This window comes from Simochromis diagramma, unplaced genomic scaffold (genome assembly GCF_900408965.1).
Source record: "Simochromis diagramma unplaced genomic scaffold, fSimDia1.1 OVJJ01000123.1, whole genome shotgun sequence".
NCBI classification, from domain to species: domain Eukaryota; kingdom Metazoa; phylum Chordata; class Actinopteri; order Cichliformes; family Cichlidae; genus Simochromis; species Simochromis diagramma.
This window is the reverse complement of record NW_024386778.1, coordinates 1,616,463-1,633,817: the sequence shown is the minus strand read 5'-3', so window position 1 is coordinate 1,633,817 and position 17,355 is coordinate 1,616,463. Positions and strand designations below refer to the sequence as shown.

Below are 17,355 nucleotides of genomic sequence, written 5' to 3'. Positions count from 1 at the left end.
ATGGAAACCTGTACTTACTTTAGTTCAGTTTGTTCTGTATTTACATGTTTACAGTTTATGCTACTTTAAACATCTGCATCAGAAATGCGCTCACTGGACACTTTATTAGGAACGCTTTGCCAATACTGCTGGACTGGCTTTGGCCTTCAGAACTCCATTAATTCTTCACACCAGTGAAGTGTTGGAAACATTTCTCAGAGATTTTATAACTCCTCTCACAGTTACTGCACATGTTCCACCACAGCACCACGGGGCTCTAATGGATTGACTGTGAAGGCTATCTGAGTGCAGTGAACTCATTGTCAAGAAATCAGTTAGACATGACATGAGCTTTGTAGCACGGTGAATTATCAACATGGATACACTGTGGTGATAAAGGCTGGGCAGCAACAATGCTCAGATGGGTTCGGGCATTTAAACGATGCCAAAGTGTTAACAAACTATCCCACACACCATTACATCCCCACCAGCTGCCTGAACCATACAAGACGGAGTGGATTCATGCTGCCGTGTTATTTATACTAACTTCCACATCCACACGTGGTTGCAGAAATTGAGACTAGGCTATGTTTTTGTGAGCCTGCGCGAATTGTACCCTTGGTTTCCTGTTCTTTGCTGACAGCACGGCACCCCGTGTGGTCTTCTGCTGCTGTGGCCAACCTGCCTCAGGGCTTTGCATTCAGAGATGCTCTTCTGGTTGAAACAAGTGGTTATTTGATTTACAGTTTTCCAGTCTGGCCATTCAGCTTTAACCTAAAATAAACATCACTGGATATTTTCTCTTTTTCTGACTTTTTCTCTGTAAACCGTAGAGATGGTCGTGTGGGATCAGCAGTTTGTGAAGTACTCTGACCAGCCTGTCTGTCACCAACAACAAAGCCACAATTATGGAGGTCCCTTTAATCACCTTTCTTCCCCCTTCTGATGTTTGGTTTGAATTTCAACAGACCGTCTTAGCCATCTGTACATGCCTCAACACACTGAGTTGCTGCCATGTTATTGGCTGACTGGATCTTTGCATTAATAAATGAATGAAGCAGTTGGATGTAGCAAAGTGGCTGGTGAGTATATTGTGCCTTTTATGTCTATATTTTTCTAATCCCCTAGAACAACTAGTAAATGTCTGTTGTTGTCAGACCTCAAACAATTAAGGCAACTGATCGCCTCAATGGTCCAACCTTCACTATCTGTCCTCTGCACATGTCCAGACTATCACAACTTCATGCAACAACTATGACAGGCCACATAGGCGATCTGTCAGCTGTTAGTACAGTCCTTCAGACATGCCCACTCTGAGTGCTAACATAAAGAGACAAAGTTACAGTTTTATTATATAGTTTATCATATTAGAATTTAGTAACTGTGAAGTTATAACAAATATAATAAGTGGGCTTACTTAATCTCAAAAAAAGAGTCCATATTAATCAAAAATTCAAAAGAGAGAAAATGTCAAAGAAACTCCAAATATTTAACTAGTACAGTTTAGTAACTCGCACTGTTCCACGTGTTTCATCACTTTGCTTATAGAAAGACATTTTGGTATAAAGACAACATTGTAAAAAGCTTCTTGACACTGAAATATAATTTTCATTAAATGTGTTGTTAGGACTGAAACAGAAAGCAAAACGTTGTTGTGACACCAAACGTTGTCGGAAGTTTGATAAAGTAGTTATAAGCAGCAGCATACGCTAACATGCTGCCTTTTAGTATTTTGTGCACATTTTTGTTAACTTCTGTAGTTTCTATAAGACTAAAAACTGTTACACGTATGAGGTAGTAGGTCCTAGGTTAGCGCCATTGTGTTGCGCCTACATTTCCCATAATGCAGTCGGGGCTGCTCGTTTCCGGTCCTGCGCCGTTTCTGGAGCGGATTGGAACCCGGAGTCAGGATTTGGTAAATGAAGGGGTTTTGCAGAAAAGGTAACGTGTTTCCCGACCAATACACGCCGCCTTTCTACCAACTGGAGACGCAGTTTGGTAGTAAAGGTGCAGCTGATCCGTCCGGTTCGGTCCGAGTTTACCCGAAACGCCTCCACCACACACTGGCGGCCGTTGAATAGCATTGACTCCGGTTTGGGGGTTTGCGTCTCCGGTCCATCCGCCATGCCGACTGTTCTTTGTTACATTTTAGCAAAGAGCAGCCGCTCAGATCGGAGTTAAAACCCGGCTAGAGTTTGGGAACGACTCAAATCCTGGATCCCGTCTATTCCCCGGGCTGCATATGTTCAAATACACGCGTCAACTGTTTCGCGTAGAACAAAAACCAGTTAATGTTTCCATAAGGCACTAGTGTACAGCCGGTAGGGCTGATGCATTCACGTACACCTGGAGGGTCCCACATTAAACGATGAGCAGGCTCAGAAGTTCAGTTACATCCTGAAACACTCGTTAAAGTACTTCCTTCGTGTAAATGTGCAGTAAAAGTGAGTGCGACCAGGCTGCTGCTCTGCTCTCTGCGTGCTTTCTGATAAACATGCAAACACTTTCCCTCTCTGTAGGTTGGCATAATGGCTGAACAGACGCCAGATGAGTTCATCTGTGAGTATGACTCCAGCCCTTACTGTCCCGTGTGTGTGTGTGTGTGTGTGTGTGTGTGTGTGTGTGTGTGTGTGTGTGTGTGTGTGTGTGTTAAAGCACTATGAAGACAGATGTGATGTGTATCTGACAGGGTGCGAGGACTGTGGCCAGTACCATGACTCTGAGTGTCCTGAACTTGGGCCGGTGGTGACTGTCCAGGACTCCTTCGTCCTCAGCCGAGCTCGGTGAGTGACAGCTGGAGGTGTCAGATGGGGGTTTGGGCCATTCTTTGAACTCAAGTTTCTTTCTAAAGATTCAATCAGAGCAAAACCAAAGAAGGCAAAACATCGATCCCCGCTAGCGCTGCCGTCCAGTCATCCTGACCTGTGAAATTACAAACCCCATTCATGTGTCACCTTATTGCTGTTCTAGACCTTGCAAAGAGATTGTCCAAGTATCCCACTGTGGGTGGTTGCGTTTCTGCCACTTGAAGCTTCATCCTAAATGTGGAACTTTTTAACTTTAAACATAATAGATTTCTCACTCTATGCTTTCTTCTCACAAGCATACAGCTGCCTTCCTCGAGCCTCAGCCTGCAGTTTCTTTTTTTGTTTGTGTTTTCTCTCTCTCTCATTCTCTGATATTTTGCATCATTGGGGCTTCTGTCTATAATATTGCACAAAATTGCTCAAAAGGGGAGGACACACCATTTTTCAGCATTTTAGCAAAGTAAGCATACTGAATCAAGTGATGCTGAAACTAAGGGATCACAAGAAGGCAGACAGGCAGGAGGCTGGCCTTGTTATTGTAAAGACCCTACAATAACCAGATCATCCTCTGTGATCAAGCACTTAGCAACAGCGGCAGTAAGAGTCCCTGTTTTAACAGGAAGAAACCTCTGGGAGGAGTCTGCAGTAACAGGTTGGGGGTTGTGATTGGTGATGATGCAGAGTTGAGAGTAGAGTGAGGGTCGTCGCTTTGAGCTTTTATCATGCTTTTAGCTTACATACTGAACAGACAGTAATCAGGAGTTTATGCCATGTTGCTCTTTCCTTGGATCAGGTCGTCTCTTCCGGACAGCCTGGAGATCAGAGAGATGGGAAATGGAGAGGAGGGGGTGTTTGTCCTGCACCGGCTGGTCAAGAGGACTCGGTTTGGGCCCTTTGAAGCAAAGAGGGTTCCCCACCTGGAGAAGGAAGGAGCGTTCCCCCTGAAGGTGCACTTAAACCCCCTGCTTTAAACTGTACGTGTGCATGTGGTTTTTAACTTTAACTTCCTTCTTGATCCTCTCTCTGTTGTTGGGCAGATCTTCAAGAAGGACGGTGTAGTGGTGTGTTTTGACTCCAGCAGTGAGGAGGACTGCAACTGGATGATGCTGGTGCGGCCTGCCAGCGACCACAAGCACCAGAATCTGACGGCTTACCAGCAGGATGACGAAGTGTACTTCAACACCTCCCAGGTATCTTCCTCCACCTGAAACCTGCGCGGCTCCTTCACCTCTGTAAGCAGACTGATTTGTTGATCCACGTGCATACCTGCCGCTGTTGTGTTTCCCAGGATGTGCTGCCAGGAACAGAGCTGAGAGTCTGGTATGGAGCGTTCTACGCCAAGAAGATGGAGAAGCCCATGCTGAAACCCCCACTTCAGCCACCGCTGCCTCCACCAGGTAGCTTTGGTTACAGCACAGATGCTGTGTTGGGGTACCATGGAAACTGTGAGAGTTACATCTTCTCGCTTTTCTCTTTTTCAATCAGATGTGACAGCTCCATCCGCTAAATCTGAGATCTCAGAGAAAAGTGGAGCCCACATGCCTCCAGCGGCTGAAGACAGCAGCACAGGTAGGATCATTAAAAACACCCACCACCTCCAGTTCACACGTCTTTGAAATGTTTTCCCATATTTTAGCTAAGTTTGTGATTATAATCCTTTTTTTTCTTTTAACTGCATCAATTTTTCAGCAGCTTTTTGTTTTGGCAGCGAGTCCAGCATGAGTGAACGCCACATGTTCACCCGTTCAAAAGATTCTAAGCTGAACAAAACGCTGCGTCATGATCGCACACGCTGACTCATCTACCCCTTTTCTGTGGATCACAGGCGACATGCTGAGCCACCTCAACGAGGTAAAGACGGTAACGGTGCTTCCAGCAGAGCAACTCCTGCCCCAGGGGGAATGCCTGGTTGGTCCTGATGAGGAGGAGGGCAGCTCCCCTGCAGCGCAGCCCAGCCCCAAGAGAGGGCACAGCCGAGGGAGGAGGGCTAAAGGACGCAGGCCCAGTGCTGCAGCAAGCAAAAACAGAGGTGAGAAGAAAGAGAGAGTCAGGCTTGGGCAAAAAAAAACTTGGGGAAACGTATTCTGGCTTGCAGCGGTTAAATGAAGATGATCGCATGATATTTAGAATGCATGCTGCACCAGTTAAAACACAAAGCAAAAGTAGATCGAGTGCTCCCTCGGTCAGCGCCTGTTTCCTCCACAACACAGCTCAAAGTTTCTGGATATAATCACTACGTTAAGACGGATCAAATTCAAATGTGTAGCACAGCAGGAGGTGAAGAGCTTGTTCTTTGAAGCAGATCATCGTCCGCTGTTTGGAAATACAGCAGATAACAAGTACCGGTAATGTTAACCAAGAACAAAGCAACAAGTGTCGTAGAGTCGCGTCTGCACCACAGAACAACACAGAAAAGACACAAAAGACAGTTAATGCATGAAGATCCTGCCGTGCTGAGGTGAATCGCCCAGTGTCAACTCAGACGAGGCTCCTTGTATCCATCCAGCTCACAAAGTCACCAACCAATCACATTCCATCTGAACAAAGATGTGTGCCCACTAAACACGTCGAGCCAGGAATGTTTCAGGTCTCTGGTTTACTTAATGGAAAAAACATATGTTGTCCCCTCATGCAATTACTTTTCCAAAGTGGCAAAACCTGCGCTGTGTGCAAATCACCACCTGGGGAAAAGAGAGGGATCTCACGTGTGTCAAGTACTTTTCTACTTTTTCGAGAAGCCAGACAGAAACTCCTCAGTAAGAGTCACATGACAGCCCACCTATAGTTTTCCAAAAAGCACCCCAAGGACGCTCAGACCATGAGAAACTAAGTTCTCTGGTCTGATGAAACAAAGATTACACTCTTTGGCTTGAATGCCAAGTGACAACCAAGCACCGCTGATCACATGGATGATCTCATCCCTACAGTGAAGCATGGTGGCAGCAGCATCACGCTGTGGGGATGTTGTTCAGAAGCAGGAACTGGGAGACTAGTCAGGGTGGAGGTAAAGGTCAATGCAGCGATGCACAGAGCCATGATGTGGATGTTAACCTGCTAGAGCGCTCTGGACCTCAGACTAGGGTGAAGGTTCATCTTCTAACACAGGGGTGGGGATATCTAAAACCTGCAGGTCAAGACACCGGAATCAAATCATTAGTTCATTACCAGGCTTCTGGTGAACTTCAAGACATGTTGAAGAGGTCATTTAGCCATTTAAATCAGCTGTGTTGGATCAAAGACACATCTAACACCTGCAGGACACCGGCCCTCGACGCCTGTAGTTCCTCCACCTCTGTTCTAACAGGACAATGACCCTAAACACACAGCCAAGATAACAGAGGAGTGGCTTTAGAAATTTCCCTCAATGGCCCAGTCACACCCCAGAGTTGAACCTGGCTGAACGTCTCTGGAAAGATCTGAAAATGGCTGTGCACCAACACTCCCAATCCAAACTGCTGGAGCTTGAGAGATTCTGCAAAGAAGAGTGGGAAACCCCAAAAATAGGTGTGCTAGCTTGTAGCATCATACTCAAAAAGACTTGAGGCTGTAATTGCTGCCAAAGGTGCTTCCAAGCTACCAAGGTATCGAGCAAAGGCTGTGAATATTTATGTACATGTTATATTTCAAACAAACTTCATCACTTTGTCATTACAGAGCATCGCATGTAGAATTCTGAGGTGAAAAATGACTATGATTAATTTTGCAATAAGGGCGTAAAACGATCAAGTGTGGAACACGAGCTCATCTACGGTCGCTCCATCGACTTTGACGTTGGGTTCCTGATGTGTGCAGATGTGAAGCCCCCACTGGTGAGCTCGGAGCCTGTAGCGTCAGAGGGGGGAACAAGAGCGGCAGAGAACAGCAGCCCACTGAGCACTCCAGACAGCGGGCCTGTCCTGAAGAGGCACAGAGCGAGAGAGCACAAGAAGGTCTACGCTTGCCCCCGCTGCAACAAGGTCTTCCAGAACAGCAGCAACCTCAACAGACACATCCGATCTCATGGTACAGTTGTGGCTGTGATGGCGTCATCTCCAGATAGAGTTCAATTCAGGAGGAGTGAGTATGTTTACTTAAAGGTCCCTTCATGTGTGGTCGGCAGGTGATAAGCTGTTCAAGTGCGATGAATGTGACAAGTTGTTCAGCCGTAAGGAGAGCCTGAAGCAGCACATCTCATACAAGCACAGCAAGAACGTGGTAAGTGCGTTTCGAACGGCCGGATCGAGGGTTTCAGCCGCTCCAGCGGTTAATGACGTCGTGTGTTTATCCCCCCAACAGCCTGACCAAGAGTACAAGTACAAATGCAACACGTGTGAGAAATCTTTTCGCCTGGAAAATGCCTTAAAGTTCCACAACTGCCGGACAGGTAGGTTTGCCTCTTTTCTTTTTCCCCCTCGTTTCTGATCACATTTCTAACCATCCTCTTTTCATTCCTTCACTCCAGACGACAAGACGTTCCAGTGTGATATCTGCTCGCGGTTCTTCTCCACCAACAGCAACCTCTCCAAGCACAAGAAGAAGCACGGCGAGAAGCTCTACTCCTGTGAAATCTGCAACAAGATGTTCTACCGCAAAGACGTGATGCAGGAGCACCACAGGAGGCACGGTTTGGGTGAGTGCATGAGAACACAGCGCAGCGTTTGATTATTAATGCTATTTTTTTCACAGTACTAGAATGATGAGAGCAAAATGCTTCACGTGCTTTTTATGGTTGATGAAAAGCACTACAGGAATAAATAAATCAGAGTATGGATAGTTAAACTCCCTCCCAGGCAGTCATGCCGCTGGTCTTATCAGTCACCGTGATTATGCAAGACAAAGAGAATTTCCAGGAAACGTCTCGCAGTCAAGTCTGCAACTGGAGACTCTGTAGGCCTGAACCTTTAAGGTTTTTAGAACAGAGAGATTTTCTGCAAACCACTCCAAAGTTCATGTGTCCATATTGCTCAAACATAGCTTCTTAAATAATCAGGCCCCATCTTATCTTATAGACTTCATAGTACCATATCGCCCCAGTAGAGCACTTTACTCTCACACCGTTGATTATTTAAAAGTAGAATGGGAGGCAGAGCCTTCAGCTTTCAGGCCCCTCTTCTGTGGAACCGGCTCCCAGTTTGGACACCAGACACCCTCTCTGCTCTAAAGATTAGGCTTAAAACTTTCCCATTTGATAAAGCTTATAGTCATGTGACCCTGAGCTATTCCTTAGCTATGGCACAATAAGCCTAGGCTTCATTCACCTCATTTCACTGTGTGTGTGCTTACACAACACTCGGCATTAATCATTAGTCGTTTTTAATCTCCAGCTCTTCCACAGTGTCTCTTTTGTCCCGTCTCCCTCCCCTGAGCCGTGTTCTGCTGGAGTTTTTCCTGCTTGCTCATAGGGGGTCGTTTGATTGTTGGGGTTTTCTCTGTATTATTGTTGGTTCCTCGCAAATAGGAAGAGTCTCGAGGCAACTGTGACTTGGTGCTGTGTAAGCAAAACTATTGGTCAGATCTCTGCAGGTTGTTTTCAGAGACCTCTGTGTGTTTGACAGCTGGTTTGATCTGTTGCTGAGAAACATCCCCCATAGCCCGATGCAGCCACCGCCATGCTTTACTGTAGGGGTTAGGTAGGCAATGAGCGGAGGAGCTCTACAAATGTTTGAGTTCAGAGAATACTTTTAACCATACCATGAGAGCTATTTAATCACTGTGTAGCAAATATTAAGTGATTTGTTGTTTTGTGAGTTTAGCCAGGCAGCAACAAATGATATGAAACAGTTATTTGAAGCCGTTCATATGATTGCATTACTCTGGCATTGTTAGTGGTAATCATATTGAATCTCACTGTGTAAACGATTTCATAAAACTGAGAAGGATTCGACTTTCACGTCTCCCACACAAACACACAGATAACCAAGTCAGAGCTGAGCAGCCTGGTGCATTTTTGCACCGTTTAGATGGATTTCTTCTGTTGGCCCTGACGCTCTTCGCTAAACTAAACCTAAAATCCATACGCACAGGACCAAAGCACATGAAGAGAGAGGAGCTGGAGGCCAATGGAGAAGAAGGGACCAAGTACAGGAAGGAGCCGTCACCCTGTCCCATTTGCAGCAAGGTAAGCCGTCTGCACGCGTCGGCTCATGGCATCACTTCATCGTTCACCTGCTTCACTGCAGTGTGTTTCTGTGTGTGCGCACAGGTGTTCTCCTGCAGGAGTAACATGAACAAGCATCTGTTGACTCACGGCGATAAAAAGTACACCTGTGAGATCTGCGGCCGCAAGTTCTTCCGTGTAGACGTCCTCCGAGACCACATTCACGTGCACTTCAAGGTGAAACCTGCAACATTATCAGACCTTTTGAAGGGTTCGTTCACAGAGAAGCTGCTGTTTCATCACAAGATCAAAGAGTTTGTGTTTCAGTATATTACAAAAATGCAGGATTTATGGATGAAATGAATTTCTAGGATGAAAGCTGCACCACTGCTTATTCCACAGGACCAATGACGCATGTAGAGTCTGTTCCACTTGTTTAACAGCGCCGCTGCACATTCAGCTGCACAAATTCAGAACGCTTTTTTGGCTTTGGGCCTTTGAGTACTTGGTTTCCACTTTAATCACACACACAAGGATTTACAAGGATGCCACTTTGACTCAGATCAGGTATCAAAATGTGGTCCATCTCTGATTCAGTATTATAGACACCTGACAGAATATTCTATACATTTACATGTCCTCAGTCAGAATCTCACCATTTCTCTAAATCATAGAGAAGGGGACATATTTAAAAAAAAATCAGAAGCACTGCTACTCAGATAAGAAAAGATAAACTCAGAAATGCTCAGGTGCTCTCCAGATACCTGGCGTTCATCAGGTTGAATGACATCCTTTTATTTCAGGACATAGCCTTAATGGACGAGCAGGAAAGGGAAGGCTTCATCAAGAAGATCGGCATCTCAGCGGACGACAGTGACGAAACAGACGAGGATGAAGATGAAGATGACCCAGAGCACCATAAATATAACTGCAAGAAATGCCAAGTAAGCAATCGTCTGTCACAGAGAAACTCTGCAGTCACATGGAGCTCCACGTATCCCTGTGTCCCACACAAATAACACACGTCCTGCTTCTTGTCTCCAGCTGTCATTTGCAAAAGGAAAAGAGTACCTGAAGCACATCATGGAGCAGCACAAGGAGAAAGCCTACGGCTGCGGGATCTGTAACCGACGCTTTGCACTCAAAGCCACTTACAACGCTCACCTGGTCATCCACCGAGAGCAGCTGCCCGACCCTTCGGTGCAGAAGTAAGACTGTAGGAAGCAAGCAAGTACAAATGCTAGTCACAGTCTTGTGGGCCAGCAGAGAAATGTATAATTGTATAAAGAAGTACTTTTGAAATCTGGTGAGGAGAAGAATACATCTGATTCCTTTAAATATGTTCACGGGAGGAAAGATAGTAACATTTGCGTGCAGCAGCCATTGAGTGCTAGTTACTAATCATCCATGCATGTGAGAGCTGAAATTGCTGACTTGCACCTAAAAGGAAATGATGTCATTTTTAGCACAAACTGTGTATTTTTCAAAATAAAGGTACTAAATAACTATGAAGTCAGAAAAATGCACAGAAATCATTTTCAAATGTTTCGCTCTTTCCTAAAGGTACATCCATCCATGTGAGATTTGTGGGCGAATATTCAATAGCATTGGAAATCTGGAAAGGCACAAGATCATCCACACAGGTGAAGTGTTTATTCTGTGGTCAGTGCTTAACAAATTTATTCGCCTACCACCCAGCGTAAGGTTTTTAAATGAACACTACTGGTAATCAGCAAAATGTTTCATCCAAACGCTAATCCCACAAGATTTTAATTGAAGTCACATTTTAATGCTAAAATGTGTGTTTTTATAAAATAATGGCATAAAAATGTTCCTCTGTTCAGCAAAGCAGCTGAAAGTTGTAATCAAGGGCAGCACGTCAGTAAATGTACTTCCTACGCTGGCTCATACTCTCACAGGGTGAGTTTGTGCAAAGGTAACGTCACAATTAAAAAAAGATGTTTGTTCACTCACCCAGGGGTGAAGAGCCACGGCTGTGACAAATGCGGCAAATCATTTGCAAGAAAGGACATGCTGAAGGAGCATCTCAGGGTGCACGACGACAACCGAGAGTACCTGTGCGCCGAGTGCGGGAAAGGTCATCGCACGCCTCATTGCTCTTTTCCCACCGTGTAAACTAAACAAGTAGACTTGAACTGGTGGTGGTTGAATTATTCTGAGATTGTGTCAACGTTTGCCTGCCCAGGTATGAAGACCAAACATGCTCTGCGGCACCACATGAAGCTCCACAAGGGCATCAAAGAGTACGAGTGTAAGGAGTGTAAGCGCAAGTTCGCCCAAAAGGTCAACATGCTGAAACACTACAAGAGACACACAGGTGAGTGAGAAGGTGTGTGTGTGCACATAGAGCTCATTTTAATGCATTACCTTAGTCTAACACACACAGACACACACATACATATAGCATAAGCATGATGGGTTGGTTACTCTGTTTCTCCATGTACACGTTCAAACACACACCTGCACTAATGCTCAGTCACACACCCACAGCCGCTGTAATTCTTTTTGTCTGTGCAGCCCCACCACACTGTCTTTACCCTAATTGTCTTGATTGTTCTCACTTGTCTCTATTGCAGTAAGAAAAAGTGTTTGTGTGTCACAGACATGAAGGATGTATACTGCAAAAAAAGCACTAAAAACCAAGCACACAGAGAATCACGTCATTGTCCCTCAGTGCTTGTTTTGTGTCACCGTGCTTGCAGGTATAAAGGACTTCATGTGCGAGTTGTGTGGAAAGACTTTCAGTGAGAGGACCACACTAGAGACTCACAAGCTCATCCACACAGGTATTTCATGTCACTGTGGCGTCATAAAACCAGACTGCTGTGCATTACTCGGTTATTACAAGCTGAACATGAAACTCTTTCATCTGAATCTACTTTCCTGCTACATTTAAATCAGAACATTGTAAACAGGACTGGACCAAAGCCCTTCATAATGAAGTGAGAGGCTGATAAAGTCACACAGAAAGCAACTTATTACTTTTAATCTTCAAATGTAATGCAATATGTAGTAATGTAATATCTTCTTTTAGTCATAATTTAAAGTGATTTTACCAAAAATAATTTTAGCTGTTAATGTTAACTGTTGTGGTATGAAAATGTAAGTTAGCTCTTATTAGTTGTTGATGAATAGAGGAAAGAGGAACTTTTGTTTGATCTCAAAAATAAGAAGGTTGACTTAAGTTAGCATAAAGGCTAAAATCGTGTGGTTACAGCTAAGCAGTTTGGTCCAAAGGTAAACTTGCCAAAAAGCCCGTGACATGCAGCTGCTGCCAGGACCTTATGATTTAAGAAGCATGTTGTATCCTTTCATGTAAACGCCTGCTATTTTTGGACTGGAACAAATGCTAGCGCAATGTTAGCTACATGGTGCTAACTAAACAGTAGTTTCAAGTTTTATTGTCATGTACGGAGAAACAGTGTAGCCACATTTACCCATAATGAAGTTCTTTGGCTCGTGTTCCTCAGCTTTACATGAACATGTAGAAAGTGTGCAGTTATATTAAGAAGAAAATAACAGAAAATAGCAGTAATAATAATAATACTGAAGATGATGATGATGATGATGATAATAAAAGAGAAAAAGAGAGAAAAAAATTCTCTAAATATTTAATAGTTAAGACAAGTTGGTATTTGCATGTTGTGCAAAACTTGTGCAACGAGCATTTAAGTGGCATTTGTTGAAGTGACAGTGTGTAGAGTCCTGTAGTTGTAGTGAGTGTGTAATGGTGTGTGCAGAACGTCAGCAGCTCGAAAGCCTGATGGCTTGTGGGTAGAAACTGTCTCTGCGTCTGCTAGCGCGGGTCTGGATGCTCCTGAACCGCCTGCTGGATGGCAGGACTGAGAAAAGTCTGTGGCTGGGATCAGAGAGGAGCCGCTGCATCTTCCTCACGCAGCGCTGTCTGTAGAGATCCTGCATGGCTGCCAGTTCAGTCCTGGTGATGCGCTGTGCTGTCCTCACCACCCTCTGCAGAGCTTTGTGGTCCAGAGCATTACAGCTGCCGTACCAGGTGGTGATGCAGCCAGTCAGAGTAGTAGCTACACCTATGAAGCAAAGTTACAAACAATTTTTAGGAAAATGTGTTTTCTTTCTTAAACAAAAGTTTAATAAGACGGGGAAGGACTTGGAGATTTAGCAACTGAGACTGATACATTATTGAGCAAAATTATAATAGAGTAAATAATTTGTTACACTACTCGTTACATTACTTTTGCTCCATAAATTGACCTGAAACACGTTCACACAATTTCCAGTTCTGCTGTTCTACACACCAACATATATCCCTATCAAAGTCAGAACACACATGTGATCTTTCATATGTATGAACACAAATCCAACAACACAAAGCAAAGATGCTTTGGAGTGCATTACACACAGCATCGAATATGATAGGGTTTAATTTGGGGCTTCATACTAGCTGATGCTGTCGAGCTGACCTCCTCTCCTTCTCTGCTGCTGCAGTGGGTAAGACGTGGACATGTCCCACATGCGATAAGAAATATCTGACCGAGTACATGCTGCAGAAGCACGTCCACCTGACCCACGAAAAGGTAGAGGCCCAGTCGTGTCACCTCTGCGGGACAAAGGTGTCCACTCGCGCTTCTATGAACCGACACCTGCGACGCAAACATCCCGAGGTGAGTGGGGTCAGACCGGAGAGGAAACGACCCATATTACAGCACTCGAAAGGCAGACTCGGCCTGAAATGCTGTCCGTCTCCTATATGCCTACAGGTGGTGTCTGTGAGAATCGACGAGTTTGATGATCTTCAGGAAAATTTGTCAATGAATGAGTCATCGATCAGCATTGTGCAGGTTAGAATAAAATTCCGGATTTCTGACACCACAGACCAAAATCCAATTCATTGTATTTTGGTCTCGACCAGGCCTCCACCCATCGTCTTCAGATGGTCCAAAATGCAGCTGCTCGCCTGCTAGCTGGTACCAAACGGAGAGAGCGTATAACCCCAGTTTTAGCTTCTTTACACTTCCTGTCTCCTACAGGATCCAATTTAAACTTTTACTTTTAAGTCGCTTAACGCCCGAGCGCCTTCTTACCTGTCTGAGCTGCTCTCTGTTTATGCTCCAGGAAAAACCACGAGGTCTAGCTCAGAATAGATGCTGTCCATCCCACGGACTTGTCTCCAATCTCGTGGTCATAGATCCGTCTCTGTGGCAGGTCCCAGACTTTGGAATAGTCTCCCCCTAAATATTAGATCTGCACAAACACTTGAGCAATTGAAATCACTACTAAAGACACATTTTTATGCCCTGGCTTTTAACACACTATGACCCAGGCATTCTGCTCTTATTTTAAATAGTTTTAGTTATTGTTTTAATTCTTTTATTGTCCTATTATTGTTTTATATTGTTATTATTGTATTACATTGATGCTTTTTAATGCCATTTTTATATTGTTAAGCACTTTGTGCAGCATCAGCTGTTTGAAATATGCTATATAAATAAATTTGACCTTGACCTTTGACCTTATTGACAAACGAGGTGGTTTTAGGGAGGCGTAGCTATGGAAACACTGACAAACAACAAGAAACCATATTGTCTAAGTATGTCTGTGGTGTCAGCTGCCTTAAAATCTGCATTTTTCTGTACACTGAAGATGTTTCACTTCCTTCTGCAGCCCTCTCTGACCATGGAAAAAGACGGGATGTCTCAGGAGCGGCCCAGTCGACCTTCCCGACACCCCAAGAAGAAGCAGAGAAGCTCAGCTGAGCCGGAGCTCTCCGAGTCCGATGAATACGTTGATTTTGCTGAACCAAGGCACGAAGCCATGTCAGAATTCAACGCCGTCATTGTCGGTGATGAGACTGAGACGAGCTCTGCTGTACAGAGCATCCAGCAGGTACGTGTGCACATTTCCCCCAGAAGATTCTGCTTTGTTGCTACAATAACGTGTCCAATTTCTTTCCCCCCGAACACCACGATAAGTGGATAAAGGCAGGCGGCCTGATTAAAAAGGAAAACACAGACTGAAGTTTTTCTCCATGAAGAGCCCTTAAGTCACCCACAGCGGCTGGCTCGACATTGCCGATGAAAGGCAGAATAAATCTGGATTTGCACTTGTTTTGTTGATTATTTGATATGAAGTCATCATTTAATAACTGTGGCATTTGTCTAAAAATGTGGCAGTTGTCTAATAAAGGTTTTTTTTGAATAGGCTATAATGTTACATAACCTAATAAATTGCTGACTTTGGTAATTGTTGACCTAGTAGTTATGACTTCATTGGGAATCGTAGGATAAAATGTGGATCTGTTGAGTAAAGCAGGTGTAAAATACACACAGTCAAACCACAAAATGATTACATTTATAATATACAATTGTTTTCCTGCTGTTAAGACAGTGTTATGAAATTACACAAATGCAGTGCAACGCTTGAAGCCACAATTGACAGCTAAGGCTTTGTGATTACAGATGTGCTCAAACACATTAGACCTTTAACAAGTTTAATAATATAACTATACAAACTGGCATCATGCTTAAATACTTTGATTTAAAAATGTGAAATAAGACGTAGTTTCTAATTTTATTTATTTATTTTCCATTTTTCAGATGTTTACTACATTATTTCTGTCCGGGCCACTTGAGTCAATATCAGACTGTTATTCCAGCTGCAGTAATTTATATTTGGCCTCTGTTCTGGAACTTTCCTAACATGTGCAGTATGGAAAGCCAAGAGGCCGGGAGAGCGGCAGCAGCAGCAACAACACATTTCTTCCTGTTAAAAGGGAGTTTTTCCTTCCCGCTGTCACAAAGTGCTTGATCACTGGGTGGTGTCTAATTGTTGGGGTTTTCTCTGCATTATTGTAAAGTCTGTACAATATAAATCACCTTGAAGTGACCGTTGTTGTCATTTGGTGCTATGTGAATGCAATAAAATTCAGTTTAGTCAGCTGGTCTGCCAGCATCGCTGGCTGAGCTTGACTCACGACCTCAGCCAGCTGCTGTTCCTCACAAACTTAGATTATAACAACAGTGTTGTGCTTTAGCGGCAGATGAGCTGCTTTCATCATCGAGTTGCAATTGATTCCATTGTTGCCGTTTCAGGTGGTGGTTCTGACCGACCCCAGTGCTCCATCAGCCTCCTCCCCCAACAGTTCAGTGGGACTGACCAACATCACAGTCACGCCCATCACCAGCCACGCCCCTGCCCAGTTTACCAGCCTGCAGCCTGTCGCCGTGGGCCACCTGACAGCCAGCGACCGGCCCCTCACACTGGACAACTCCATCCTCACGGTCACCTTTGACACAGTCAGTGGCTCTGCTATGCTGCACAACCGGTCTGCAGAACTCATCCCAGAGACTGTAGGTCCTGCTGGAAGCGGGACACCCCAGTCCGTCGCCCATTTCATCAACCTCGCCACTCTGGTCAACCCCATGGGCCACCAGCTAGAGGCCCCGACTCTGGCGTGGAGGCCTGTACCTGCAGCTGAGGGCAGCCAGGTCACTCCAGTGGTGGAGGGTGCACAGGGGGAGAGTCAGGAGGCCCAGAGCCAGGGCTCAGATCCAGGCCGGCCCAGCCAGAGCCAGCCAGCCACCCCTCAGCAGCAAAGCAGTTCTGCGCAACAGATGTTCAGCTACTGAGCAGACACTAGGGGTGCAGGTCACCTCACACAGATACTGTTACATAGTAGAGTAGATTTTTAACAAACTGTACAAAGTGATCACTGTCACCCAGATGCCTCTCCAGCCCAATGGAAGCAAATGGTATTGTCATATTTTTTAATAGTAAAACGGAAAACAAATTGACAGTTAGTGAATCTGTTTTTGAGAAAATGAGGAAAAAATGTGCATTTAGCCACAATCACTGACGTCTGAAACCAAAGCAACTGTTGAATATTCTAACGCCTTATCAGCCTTGGGGGGGAAATGCATGTTTTCGAGATAAACCTGCTGCTTGAACAATGAGATGTGGAAATGCACCAACATGAAAAGCAGATGAACTTTGTGACAAAGTGAAAATACGTTGACCACATTATAATAACACATGGTATTTGGTGTATTCCCTAAAACAGCTGAGTGCTGAACATGATTTTCGAATGCTGTAAACTGTAATTATTGTCAACCTGTCTGAAATAAATATTGGCAGCCATTTTTAAAAATGATATTTTTAAAGAAAATTCATCAGGTCGTCCTTTTTGTATGTTGTCAGTTGTGACTGCAGCTGCAGAGAGAGCCTGATGGCTGGGCCTTTGCCCATGTGGCCTGGCCAAGTGCAGCCTGAAAAAGCCATATGGGCTCACCCTCCTGTAGGCCCATTTATTGTGGGCAGTCTAAGGCACACCTGTGCAACAGTCATGCTAATCAGCACCTTAATATGCCACACTTGTGAGGTGGGATGCAAAGGAGAAGTGCTCACTGACAGAGATTTAGACAGATTTGAGAGTAATGGGTGTTTTGTGCATGTAGAAAATGTTTCATATCTTTGAGTTCAGCTCATGAAAAATGGGAG

General features: G+C 44.7%; 1 protein-coding gene across 1 annotated transcript; it reads left to right on the top strand.

Annotated features, from left to right (window-relative positions):
- The first annotated feature begins 11 nt into the window (after positions 1-11).
- On the top strand, positions 12-17,008 carry prdm15 (PR domain containing 15). The gene is made up of 24 exons (XM_040013139.1): positions 12-1,920; positions 2,499-2,538; positions 2,669-2,762; positions 3,580-3,733; positions 3,824-3,976; positions 4,075-4,183; positions 4,272-4,355; positions 4,612-4,815; positions 6,579-6,788; positions 6,886-6,980; positions 7,062-7,149; positions 7,228-7,395; positions 8,789-8,883; positions 8,968-9,099; positions 9,666-9,806; positions 9,907-10,070; positions 10,426-10,505; positions 10,841-10,960; positions 11,069-11,200; positions 11,586-11,669; positions 13,348-13,523; positions 13,620-13,700; positions 14,524-14,745; positions 15,951-17,008. The coding sequence occupies exons 2-24, from the start codon at positions 2,508-2,510 to the stop codon at positions 16,485-16,487; spliced, it is 3,354 nt and encodes a 1,117-aa protein (XP_039869073.1). The 5' UTR covers positions 12-1,920; positions 2,499-2,507; the 3' UTR covers positions 16,488-17,008.
- Positions 17,009-17,355: the final 347 nt, after the last annotated feature.